General features: G+C 35.4%; 2 protein-coding genes across 2 annotated transcripts; both read right to left on the bottom strand.

Annotated features, from left to right (window-relative positions):
- Positions 1–1005: 1005 nt before the first annotated feature.
- Positions 1006–3196, bottom strand: LOC128663691 (ATP-dependent DNA helicase PIF1-like). The gene is given in 3 exon segments (XM_053718141.1): positions 1006–1010; positions 2123–2404; positions 2407–3196. Coding segments are annotated over 3 exon segments (1077 nt in total).
- Positions 3197–3409: 213 nt separating this feature from the next.
- LOC128663680 (uncharacterized) lies at positions 3410–6578 on the bottom strand. Its single transcript, XM_053718131.1, is given in 4 exon segments — positions 3410–5077; positions 5079–5323; positions 5326–5430; positions 5570–6578. Coding segments are annotated over 4 exon segments (3027 nt in total).
- Positions 6579–12851: the final 6273 nt, after the last annotated feature.

The raw sequence follows: 12851 nt of genomic DNA, 5'->3' as shown, positions 1-12851 counted from the left end.
GATATGCCCCAATGTATAAAGAATAATTTCTTGTACAAGGATCCTCTTGTTGCTTGGGTAAGAGCCCACAAAATGTTGGGCCAACAGAACCCTTCACCTAAGTATATACCTATCAAGGGTAATATCGGATTCCCAGGAGGGGATGAACATGCTCCATTTACTATATGGGATGTGAGGGGACTGCGGAAAATAGGGGATGCTTTGGATCCACTGTCGCACACCGTCAGGACATTTCAAGACCTAAAAACCACTTTCAACCTTCCGAACCAACATTTCTATGTGTATTTGCAGCTTAGGCACTATATTAAAGCATTAATGGATGCCAAATCAGGGTTCTGGAATCAGGCCCCATTTGCCATTCCCCAAGCTGTCTTTACATTGGGGAGTTTCTCTATCTCAGGGATCTATCAGGAAATTCTTAGACAACACAGTGCTTAGGCTCAGGCAGGGCAATTGGAAAAGTTACAACTGGACACAACCGAGATATCTATGCAGGACGTGAAGGATAGTCTTTTGAAGACTAAATCAGCTACCTTATCATTGACGTTGAAGGAAGCACAAATTAGGCTAATTAACAGGGATTATATTACCCCTAGTAGGAGGGCGAAATGGAACCCTCATCTTCTTCAGATGTAGGAAGTGTCAATTCCCTGACCCTTCCTTAGCGCATTACTTTTTGACTGCCCTCTGGTTGGGAAATTTTGGGGATATTTGAAATATTGGCTTAAAATTACCTTGAGTATTGACATAACATTTAACCCCACCAATATATATTTGTTTATATGGACTAATATTGACAGCAAAAAACAGCCTTTACTGACACTATGCACATTACTTGCAAGACATTGCATCCTCACATTATGGTGCTCCCGCTTGGCTCCCTCAATGACACAATTTAAGAGTTTCCTATTTAAACACCTGTTTATTGAGAGACAGGATGCCTGTTGGGACACTAAGCACAGATTACAACCTTTCTTGAGGAAGTGGAGGTGTCTTATTGAGAAATTACCCTTAAACCAACAAAAACAAATCATAAAACCCTTTGCACATCATGAGATAATACTAGAGGGGACTCTGTGTGGAGACTGGACAGCTTTAACTCTTGAGGAGTCGCCCGAGAATGGTGCTGATGGCTCTGAACTGATTCTGATTGAATCTTTCTTTTAATTAACCCGATCTCCCCCCCTCTCTTTCCCGGCCCCCTCTCCCCCCCCCCCCTTTTTTTTTTCTCTCTCATATGTATACATATTTACACAGTCTTTAGGCTTGACTCACGAGGGGCACTTTGTGATTTTACTACCCAGATAGCAAGGTAGTTGTTAATTGTTAGATATGTTAGAATAGTTAGTTGCTTTATAGGTTTAATAAAAAAGAAAAAATATTATTGAGGGATACGTGCAAACAAGCGATTGATAATTGTAATATTCTCCATGTGTACAACGAACGGTTCTACAATGCAGTTATATTGTAAGGCCATACACCAACTTGAATAACTGAAGATTGCTTACTTTATATGAGAAAATCCTGTTAAAAATTTGATGTAATTCATATGTAATCTCTTCTTGTGAATATCAAAAGTGGCTGTTTTTGTGGATCTTGTAAACAATTGTTGTATCCTCGATGATAATAAAAAACGAATTAAAAAAAAAAATTAAAAAAAATTACATTTTTTTCTATGAAAGGAACATTGGAATGTAAAATATGCATAACACACTTCATGTTGGGCAATGTAGGTCTAACACGGTGTAAAGTTAGTGCACATCTTGAATTAGTTATCTTAAGGTGCGTTATGGAAATATTATATATTAAATATTGTAAAATATATTAATAATAAATATTAATAATTATTTTAGACTAGTGTTAAAGCCCGTGTACACGGGCCAAAATATTTAAAGAATTGTTATGTTATTCTTTATTAAAAAGAAAAATTATAAAAATTAAAATAGACATGAGATCTTATTTTAATATAAAGTGAATTATAATAAAATAAAGTTTAAAAATGTACATGAAGAATATTGCTTTAATTAATTCATAAATACATGTAACTAAATAAACAGACAAAACCCTATTTATTTAAAGTATATTTCTTTAAAAACAATGTTTTTTGTAAAAATCGTATCACTGTTTGGTAACATTTTTCCTTGCTTGGAACCTTGTAGTATCTTAATTTTTACATCAGATGATGTTTGAACTCGAGACATTGCAACATAAAGTTGTCCGTGACTGAACACTGGCTCCGGAAGGAATATTCCAACTTTGTCTAATGTTTGACCTTGTGATTTGTTAATGGTCATTGCAAAAGCAAATTTGATTGGAAACTGTCTCCTTCGTAAAATGAATGGTAGTTCAGTATTGGCAGGGGCTAAATCTATTCGTGGGATAAAAACCATCTGGTTTGAGCTGTTCCTGTGAGCACCTCTGCAATTATTAGATTGGGCTTAAGATCTTTAACTATTAATCTTGTTCCATTGCACAGACCTCTTTTTGTGTTAAGATTTCTAAGCAACATAATAATACTTCCCAATTTAATTTTTAGCTTATGAAGAGGCATTCCCGATGGAGTTAATTCATTCAGAAATTCTATGGGATAGTTTTGAGTATCTTCATCTGTCTGATCATCAATTGAATCTGAACTTAGGTATGTTTTTTCATCACCATCGAGTATATTTAATACATGCTCATTGATTTGATCAACATGAGCATTTTTTGTACAAAAAATTGCCTTTTTAGAAAAATTGGGAAAATCAGATGGAAGAAGTCTTTTTCCAAAAATTTCAGATATGATACAATCGTGGCATATTAATTTGGAAAGAATCTCAATTAAGTCCTCAGGAAGGCCCTCTGAGTTATTTAATGAACCCTGTCCTAATTGTAGTAGCCAGTTACTAAATTCTGGATCTATCGATCGCACATTATTTTGCAATTTCAAAATTTTTAATTTATCCCAGTGATCATTGAATTTTATGGTAGCTTCCACAATAGCAGATCTATTGCCATGAGGAAGTACTGGGAGTGTTTGTCGAAAGTCACCACCAAGGAGAATTACTTTTCCGCCAAATGGCTTGTTGTTTTGCATAATTTCCTGAAGGAGCATATTTACACATTTTAGAGCTATACTGGGTGCCATTGAGGCCTCATCCCAAATCAGCAATTGAGCATTTCGTATGAGCTCAGTATCTTTTGAAGTCATTCTCATGTTTGATGTTGATGTGTCCAGTAATGGAATTGGAAGCTTAAATTGTGAATGATAAGTTCTTCCACCAGCAAGGAGATTAGCTGCTATTCCGGTAGAGGCAACAGGAAGAACTCCATGTGTGCGTCCACGTAAAGTACTCAATAAAGTCTTATATAAATTTGTTTTTCCACTTCCACCAGGTCCATCAATAAAAAAACATCTGTGTGGTAAATTTTAATTAGCAATTGCAGACATTACAGCGTCAAAGGCAGCTTTTTGTTCTATGTTTAGTGCTTCTTGAAGTTGTGCTCCAATTTGGGCTTCCAAATGTGCAACATAGTTAAATTGCATGTCTGGAATGAAGTTTGATGGATTGGGTAGTCCAAAATCTTCACAACGTTTACCATGTACTATGAGAACATTTAAAATGTCTGTTAAAGCAAAATCGTTACAACTTTTGCAATCATCCACATGGCCCTCATGACATGAAAAATCTTCATAAAGATCTTGTTTGTATTTTTCAAAGAGTTGTGGGACATTAGGTGGGACAGCAAAGATGCACAAATAAGCAAACAGTTCCCTCATTTGTTTAGGCATTTGTTGAGATGCTGATTCGTTAAGTGTAAAATCCCATGTAGCATCATCGTGTAAAAGTGAAAGCTTTTGGGCAGCTTCTTTAAATGTGTGACAAACTTGTCCATTAACAGTGCGTAGGTCCCTAAAGGATTTTGCTCCATTTACGTGCAGGAGTAGTAACCTCAAACAAAATCTCTCTAAATCCGATGAAAGATTAACATAGTACAATCGGCCAATTGTTGTATCTGCTCCTCTTTGTCTTGGATTCCACTTACGGGTTTTTACATCAAATACATAATGTTGAGGAATGTCAGAGTAATAAAATTCCCGTGCAGCATGAGTCTCATCATTCAACTTGAAGTATGCTGTCAAAGTGGTATCCCTGTCTTGGGCCTTCTCTGCAGCTAATTGTATGTTATCATTATAAAAATATACATCTTGTTCACCTGGAAGATGAACTTGAAGTCGTATTATTGTATGTGTTTGATGGTGCATCAGAAAACTATACAATCTCCAAACAGCTTCAGGAGCACTGACATATCTTGAATCTAAAAAATTTTGTATTTCATCATGCTGTAGTGTGGCATGTTCCTTAATGGAAATATTTGCACAATCATAACCTTTGTATACATATTTGAAGAGATATTTAACACTTTTAATAGAAACACAACTCTCAACATTTATATGGCAATTGTATTTCAAGCAGAAGTATGGGCTATATGGAACTACCCAAGAATTGTCAATTTTTCTCCCATTGACAATTACTGTGGTCTCATTTTTTTGCCTCCGGTATCGAGGATATCCATCAACATTAAGTAAAGTTTGTTCTTGAAATTGTTTAGGAAAATTTTTGCTGCAGTTGCCATCCACCATGCATGGAGAATTTAAATTATGTTCCCCACAGAGACCGTGTATCATATGCTTTATTACAATAGCATGTAGCCGGGGATAAAGGTGTTCATCTGGAATTTCGGCTGATATAAATTTGTCAATGGTTTCAGCATCATTTGGCTTGTCTTCAGCTTTCAATATTAAGAGGATATGAGCATGTGGTAGACCTCTTTTTTGGAACTCTATAACATGCACTTTTGCGCAAGGACTTCCAAGAACATGTTTGTTCAAGATATCATGCAAAAGAGAATTTAATTTGAGGTTAAAAACTCTTGCAACCAAATCTGGTCTGAACTCCACTGCTTGACCTTCTAACACATTTTCGACTATCTCAGGCCATTTAGGGTTGCAGGTCATGGTGATGAAGTAATCAGGTTTTCCATATTTTCTGACAATGGCCATAGCATCATGATAGTTTTGGGCCATATTTCGGGGGACTTCCCTGAAAGGATAATAGCAAAACAACAGCTTTTCCAGGCATTAAGCCCTGTGCAGCAGCTTCACTTTGAATATAATCCATTAATCCTGTATATTTTTCAATGCGAAGTTTAGATTGATTTTGACGGATATAGTTGAGTCTATTAGCCTCAGTTTTGACATAAGCATCAACAAAGTACTGCTGTGTCAACTTGCCGGCACTAAGGAAGGGATTAAATTGATCCCTTATTGAAATCCTGTACAATAGTATTTCATTTGACTAACTCTTATCCTCGGATTGGTGGTTGTTCTTCTTTCTACATTATTAATTGATGTTGGCCTGTAGTTAAGAGCGATGTTTGAACCCCCAACTTTGGTCACCATATGGGAATAACAAAGGATACAGCAATGGTTCAAGGTTAGGATCTAAGACACTTATTCTTTCTGTTTTTTTTGTTTTATCTATAGAGCGGCAATGAATAAGAAGGTCGCGTTCAAGAGGTGGTTCACCATCAGTATTTTGGAAAATAACAGCAACCTCATTAACTTTTTGTGCGTTATATCTTTGGCAATCTGATGTTCTGTCTTGAAGAATTAACATAGAAACTTCAGAAGGTTGAACTCCATTTAAAGAGGCTTCATGGATGCATTCTTGCTCTACCTCATAGAGCATTTTACATGCTTCTGCAAAAGGGTTACACTGAGACATATATGAACTTAACTCCCTCAAAAGCTCAACGTGACACCCCGAATTTTCTTTTAGCGCTGCTCTTTGGTCTGCAGCTTCCTCAGGACTTAAAATGTATAGCTGTGCAAATTTTCGTTGATCATCATTTTCTGGATGCAAGGCACCAGATCGGTGATAGATTTGTCCATTTATTCTGAAGCAATATGGTCCATATCCTGGAGGTGGTGCAATGTTTGCTCCCATTGATGCAAAAGCCAATGCACTATTGATTGAACGGATATTTTGCATAAAATTCTTTGAATGTGTGTGATGTCCGGTCATTAGTTGTTGGATCAGTGGTGAAATTCGTATATCAGGTAATGTGATTTTGCCTTTATTGCAACATTTATTAAAGAGCTTATCACTTGGTTGTTCCTCTGGAAAATGCTTAGCCATGCAGAAGTTGCACAAAACGTTAAGTTGACCACATGTGTGCATCTGTACATTGTCTTCAATAAATAGTGAATGGTTGTACGTTGTGTTATCTTGATTAGTGATGTTTTTGCGAATATTTTTGATACGTTCACAATTGTTTACCCTTTCAAGAGCTTTTTCATCGTCGGTCATATTTTTTCTACAGGCAGCAGAACGTGATCGTTGCATATCTCGTTGGAGATCTTTTTCCTGAACTGTCATATTGGCTCTTGAAATTCGCTTGTTTGCAGTATTCTTATTACGTTGACTTGCCCTTTGTTGTTCATTCATATGTGTCCGACGTATACGAAGACCTTCATTTCTTCTGCGTTTAACGTTTTCTGCATCTTCAGGTGTTAAAATTCTCTTAGGAGGCATTTTGTGGTTTTGCACTTTTATCTGCTTTTGTTTTGCAGGCTCTTTGTATCACACTTTTATTTCTGTCTAACACAGTCTCTTTATAATATGAGACTATTTTTTTTTGTTATATTTTAGTTTGTTTGTTTTAAAGTTTTTATTTGTGTGCCCTCTTTATTTTTTTAAGGCACTCTCATTTGTCCTTTTATTATTTTTTAACAATCTATTTATTTGGCCTTTTATTTGTTTTAGGCAGTCTTATTTTTTGTTTTTGTTTTATGCAGTCTTAAGGAATCTCTTTTTAGGTAGTCTTATGCACTTTTTTGTTTTGTTATAGGCAGTCTTATGTACTCTTTTTTTGTTTTAGACAGTCTTATGTGCTTTTTTTTTTTTTAGGCAATCTTATGCACTCTTTTTTTGTTTTAAACAGTCATGTGTTTTTTTTAAGGCACTTTTTTGTTTTAGACACTCATATGGTGTTTTTTTTTAGGCAGTCTAATGTACTTTTTTAATTAGGCACTCTTTTATGTTTTAGACACTTATGTATTTTTTTAAAGCAGTCTAATGTACTCCTTTTTTCTTAGGCACTCTTTTTTATGTTTTAGGTACTCTTATGTATTTTTTAAGTCACTCTTTTTCTTGAAGCAGCAGTCTTATGTAATCTTTTTTTAATAAGGCAGTCTTAAGTACTCTTTTTTTAGGCACTCTTTTTCTTTAAGCAGTCTTTTGTACTTTTTTAGGCAGTCTAAAGTTCTCTATTTTTTAGGCACTCTTTTTTTGTTTTAGGCAGTCTTATATACTTTTTTTCTGCACTCTTTTTTTGTTTTAGGCACTCTTATGTAGTCTTATTTTAGGCACTCTAATGTACTCTTTTTGGCACTCTTTTTTGTTTTAGGCAGTCTTATGTAGTCTTTTTTTAGGTACTCTCTTTAAGCTGTCTTTTGTACTTTTTTAGGCAGTCTAAAGTACTCTTTTTAGGCACTCTTTTTTGTTTTAGACAGTCTAATGTACTTTTTCAGCACTCTTTTTTTATTTTAGGCACTCTTATGTAGTCTTATTTTAGACAGTCTAATGTACTCTTTTTTTAGGCACTCTTTTTTGTTTTAGGCAGTCATATGTACTTTTTTGTTTTAGTCACTATCTTTTTTAAACAGTCGTATGTGCTATTTTTTAGGCATTCTTTATTGTTTTGTTTTAGACACTCTTATGTAGTCTTTTTTTTAGGCAGTCTAATGTACTCTTTTTTAGGCACTCTTGTTTTAGGCAGTCTAATGTACTCTTTTTGTTTTAGGCACTCTTATGTAGTCTTATTTTAGGCAGTCTAATGTACTCTTTTTTAGGCACTCTATTTTGTTTTAAGCAGTCATGTGCTATTATTTTAGTTTTAGACAGTCTTATGTGCTATTTTTTTAGGCACTCTATTTTGTTTTAGACACTCTTATGTAGTCTTTTTTTAAGCAGTCTAATGTACTTTTTCCCCCTTAAGTACTCTTTTTTATTTTAGACACTCTAATGTATTTATTTTTAGGCAGTCTAATGTTCTCTCTTTTTTAGGCACTCTTTTTTTTTTAGACACTCTTATGTAGTCTTTTTTTTAGGCAGTCTAATGTACTCTTTTCTAGGCACTCTTGTTTTAGGCAGTCTAATGTACTCTTTTTTTTAGTCACTCTTTTTCTTGAAGCAGTCTTATGTAATCTTTTTTTAATAAGGCAGTCTTAAGTACTCTTTTTTTAGGCACTCTTTTTCTTTAAGCAGTCTTTTGTACTTTTTTAGGCAGTCTAAAGTTCTCTATTTTTTAGGCACTCTTTTTTTGTTTTAGGCAGTCTTATATACTTTTTTTCTGCACTCTTTTTTTGTTTTAGGCACTCTTATGTAGTCTTATTTTAGGCACTCTAATGTACTCTTTTTGGCACTCTTTTTTGTTTTAGGCAGTCTTATGTAGTCTTTTTTTAGGTACTCTCTTTAAGCTGTCTTTTGTACTTTTTTAGGCAGTCTAAAGTACTCTTTTTAGGCACTCTTTTTGTTTTAGACAGTCTAATGTACTTTTTCAGCACTCTTTTTTTATTTTAGGCACTCTTATATAGTCTTATTTTAGGCAGTCTAATGTACTCTTTTTTTAGGCACTCTATTTTGTTTTAGACACTCTATGTAGTCTTTTTTTAAGCAGTCTAATGTACTTTTTTCCCCTTAAGTACTCTTTTTTATTTTAGACACTCTTATGTATTTATTTTTAGACAGTCTAATGTTCTCTCTTTTTTAGGCACTCTTTTTTTTTTTAGACACTCTTATGTAGTCTTTTTTTAGGCAGTCTAATGTACTCTTTTCTAGGCACTCTTGTTTTAGGCAGTTTAATGTACTCTTTTTTTAGGCACTCTTTTGTTTTAGGCAGTCTTATGTATAGTCTTTTAGGCAGTCTTTACTTTTTTTCCCCTTAGGCACTCTTTTTTGTTTTAGTATAATGTACTCTTTTTTTTAGGCACTCTTTTTGTTCTAGACACTCTTTTTGTTTTAGATAGTCTTATGTATTTTTTAGGCAGTCTAATGTACTCTTTTTAAGCACTCTTTTTTAAAAAATTTATTCAGCCATGTATTTTTTATGTATTTTTTTAATTTTAGGCAATCTTATGTAGTCTTTTTTTTTTTAGGCAGTCTTATGTATTTTTTTTGCACTCTATTTGTTTTAGGCACTCTTATGTAGTCTTATTCTAGGCAGTCTAATGTACTCTTTTTTAGGCACTCTTTTTTGTTTTAGGCAGTCATATGTACTTTTTTGTTTTAGTCACTTTTTTTTTTTAAACAGTCGTAGGTGCTATTTTTTAGGCACTCTTTTTTTGTTTTAGACACTCTTATGTAGTCTTTTTTTAGGCAGTCTAATGTACTCTTTTTTTAGGCACTCTTGTTTTAAGCAGTCTAATGTACTCTTTTTTTTAGGCAGTCTAAGGTTTTTTTTGTTTTTTTATGTAGTCTTGTAGTTTTTTTTTATGTCTTTTTTTTTTTTTAGGCAGTCTTATGTATTTTTTTTAATTTTAGGCAGTCTTATGTTTTTTGTTTTTTTTAGGCAGTCTAATGTTTTTTTTTTTTTTTTAGGAAGTCTAAAGTATTTTTTTTAGGTTCTCTCAGGCACTCTGTTTTAGACACATTTTTTGTGTATTTTTATTAATGCAGTGCAATGTACTCTTTTTTTTTTTTAGGCACTTATTTTTTAATTTTTTAAACAGTGTAATGTGCTTTATTTGTTGCAGTCTTATTTACACTTTATTTTTTTAATATATGCACTTAGGCTCTGTCAGTAGTCTTAGGCACTATTTGGCTCTGTCAGTAGTCTTATGCACTATCCACAAAGTTAACTCTTTTCAGTTCTATTGCACAGTTTTTTTTTTTAAAACTATGTTAGGCACTATCCCCAAAGTTAACTCTATTCAGTTCTATTGCACAGTTTTTTTTTTAAACTATGTTAGACACTATCCACAGACTTAACTCTAACTATCCACAGACTTAACTCTAACTATGTTAGGCACTATCCACAGACTTAACTCTATGTTAGGCACTATACACAGACTTAACTATGTTAGGCAATATCCTCCACAGACTTAACTCTAACTACGTTAGGCACTATCCACAGAATGGCACAGTTTTTTTTTAAATGTGAAGCTCAGTGCCTTTTATATTGAGTAGCTCGCGCTCCCTCGCGCTCCCTATCTCGTGCCACAGGCTGCTTCAATCAGCTTGCCTCGCGTTCCCCAGACCTCACAGCTGTTCGGCTTGTATGCTGTGTACCTCGCGCTCCCTATCTCACAGCTGTCACTCACCTCTCCAAGCCGATAATGATGCTAAGTTGCGCGCGGCCGCTTCTCACGCGGCAGACCATCACAGCTGTTGAGTAGCTCGCGCTCCATATCTCTTGCCACAGGCTGTTTCAATCAGCTTACCTCGCGCTCCCCAGACCTCACAGCTGTTTGTGTACCTTGCGCTCCCTACCTCACGCTCACTCACCTCTCCAAGCCGACAATGATTAAGGCCAGGTATGTTTGTCTCTACTGCGCATGACTGCATCTGACAAACATACCTGGCCTTTTATTATATAGGATACTGTAAAATATACATCAATATTATATGGATTTGTTAGAATTTTTTAGTACATCTTTAATAATTATTTACATTAATATTATATGGATGTTAGAATTTTTCATGCATCAATAATAATTATTTACATTATTAATATTTTTTAATAATTTATATTTAATAAATAAATATTGTACCTTAAGGAAACTCATGTCTGGTTAGCACACATGAAGAATTAATATACTCCTATCTGGTTTGCGCATATAAGGCGAAAGGAGTATATTAATTATTCATGTGCGCTAAACCGATATGAGTTATCTTAAGGTGCATTATGTATCTGATAATATTCCTACTGATGTATTACTGGGTAATTATCTGTGTAGGTTGTTATCACTGTATGTGTCTGACATTAATTCCTGCAACCTAGTTATATGTCCTAATGTTCAAGGGGCTGTGTGTGAAAATGCTCAGGGACATGCTGACTGGTAAGGAGGGCCAAACAACAGTGAAAATCTGTTTGGGCCATATCCAGTAGGTCTGCAGTACAGAGTCAGGGGAGAGAATGATTGGGAGGTAGGGTAAATGGATGGTGTGTGTTTGTGCCCCAACCAGTGGGATCTGCAGAACAGAGTTAAAATGTAAGGGGATAGACTATCTGGGAGGTAAGGCAAATGTAGGATATGCACCAGTTTGTGTCAGAACCAATAGAGTCCTGTGTAAAGAGTGTAAAGGCAGTGAATTAAAGGGAGATAGGGCAGATGGAGAGCGTGTGCCTCTCTGTACCAGAACTAGTAAAGTCCTCTATAGAGGGTTTAAAGGGAAAGAATAATTGGGAGAAGGGGCAGAAGGAAGATTTTGCCTGTCTGTTCCAGAGTCAGGCAACAAGGACCCTGTGTGAGGGGCAAACTAATGATGAGGGAGAGCAGTGGAAGAAGCATCAGTGCCCCAGAACACAGAGTTTGTGGGAGAGAAGGATACAGGATTCTTGGTTAGCTGATCAACAGCTAGTGGCACACAAAAAGTTAAGAGAGTGCAAAGGAAAACTTTACATCTTGGAAACATCTTGAATAGAGTATGTTGTACATCAGAGGGAAAAAAATAAAGTCTTATGGGGGAGGTACCTGCAAATCTTAGGGCGGCCATAATCACATAAAAGCAGTTGCATGATTCTACTGCCAGATAGGAAGTGTTTGAATGGGCAGAGAGTTCTGGCACTAACATCCATGAGACAGAACAAGCTACAGGCTGCATGGGAGGGTTTCTTTATTATCTTAAATTAACTGGGTCATGTGAATGTTGTGTTTTTAAGTGGAAAGAAAACTGCAGAAAATCTATGGTGCAAAAATGACAAATGGGTATCATTATGGAAAAATTACTATGTGCGATTTGACTGAGAATGAGAATGGTAAAGATGAAGAGTTATCACATTAAGGTCCTAGACGAACAAAGCAGAGGGCGCTACATGTGCATATAAGTTTTCAAATAAACAGTGCAGTGTTATGTGCATACAGGGTACTCACAATATGCAGCAGCACTTTGTTGTACTCGATCGGGTTGATTTCCGGCGATTCCTGTCCGCCTGCTCCGAGCAGGCGGACAGGGTTATGGAGCAGCGGTCTTTAGCTGCTTCATAACTGCTGTTTCTGGCGAGTCTGAAGACTCATCAGAAACACGAGCCGTCAAGCTCCTTACGGAGCATGATAGATAGGCCCCCATATCTGTATGCCTATTTTGATACATACATATTGTACCTTTATTATTATTATTATTATTATTATTATCGGTTATTTGTAGAGCGCCAACAGATTCCTTTTATGATATAGCACCCCCTAGAGAGACTTAGTGCTCTCATTGTTTTTTTATCACATTAAGATGGAGCTCCCTTTGATACACAACTGGGGTGACTTGTTTGCCTCTCTTATTTGGGGGAGGTGTCATGAAATCCTCATGATTTTAGGATGCCAGGGATTCATTTTTCTTTCATTTCTTTTTGCGTCCTAAATTTCCATGTCTGCTATTTGCAACTTCTTATCAGCACTATCTAAAAAGTCAATCTGTGGGAATAATGATTTTATTACATACATAACGTAAAACAGATACGAAAGTAAAATACACTCTTTTTAGGAAAGTGATATTTATGTGCCAAGCTGCCAACACAAAGTGACAAAAGACAATGCTCTCTATCAATACACAAATCTGAGGTCATTTAGAGGTGACTATTATGTTACTGGG

Source organism: Bombina bombina, chromosome 1 (genome assembly GCF_027579735.1).
Source record: "Bombina bombina isolate aBomBom1 chromosome 1, aBomBom1.pri, whole genome shotgun sequence".
NCBI classification, from domain to species: Eukaryota; Metazoa; Chordata; class Amphibia; order Anura; family Bombinatoridae; genus Bombina; species Bombina bombina.
Note: the sequence above shows the minus strand (reverse complement) of the source record. Positions and strands in the feature narration are given on the sequence as shown.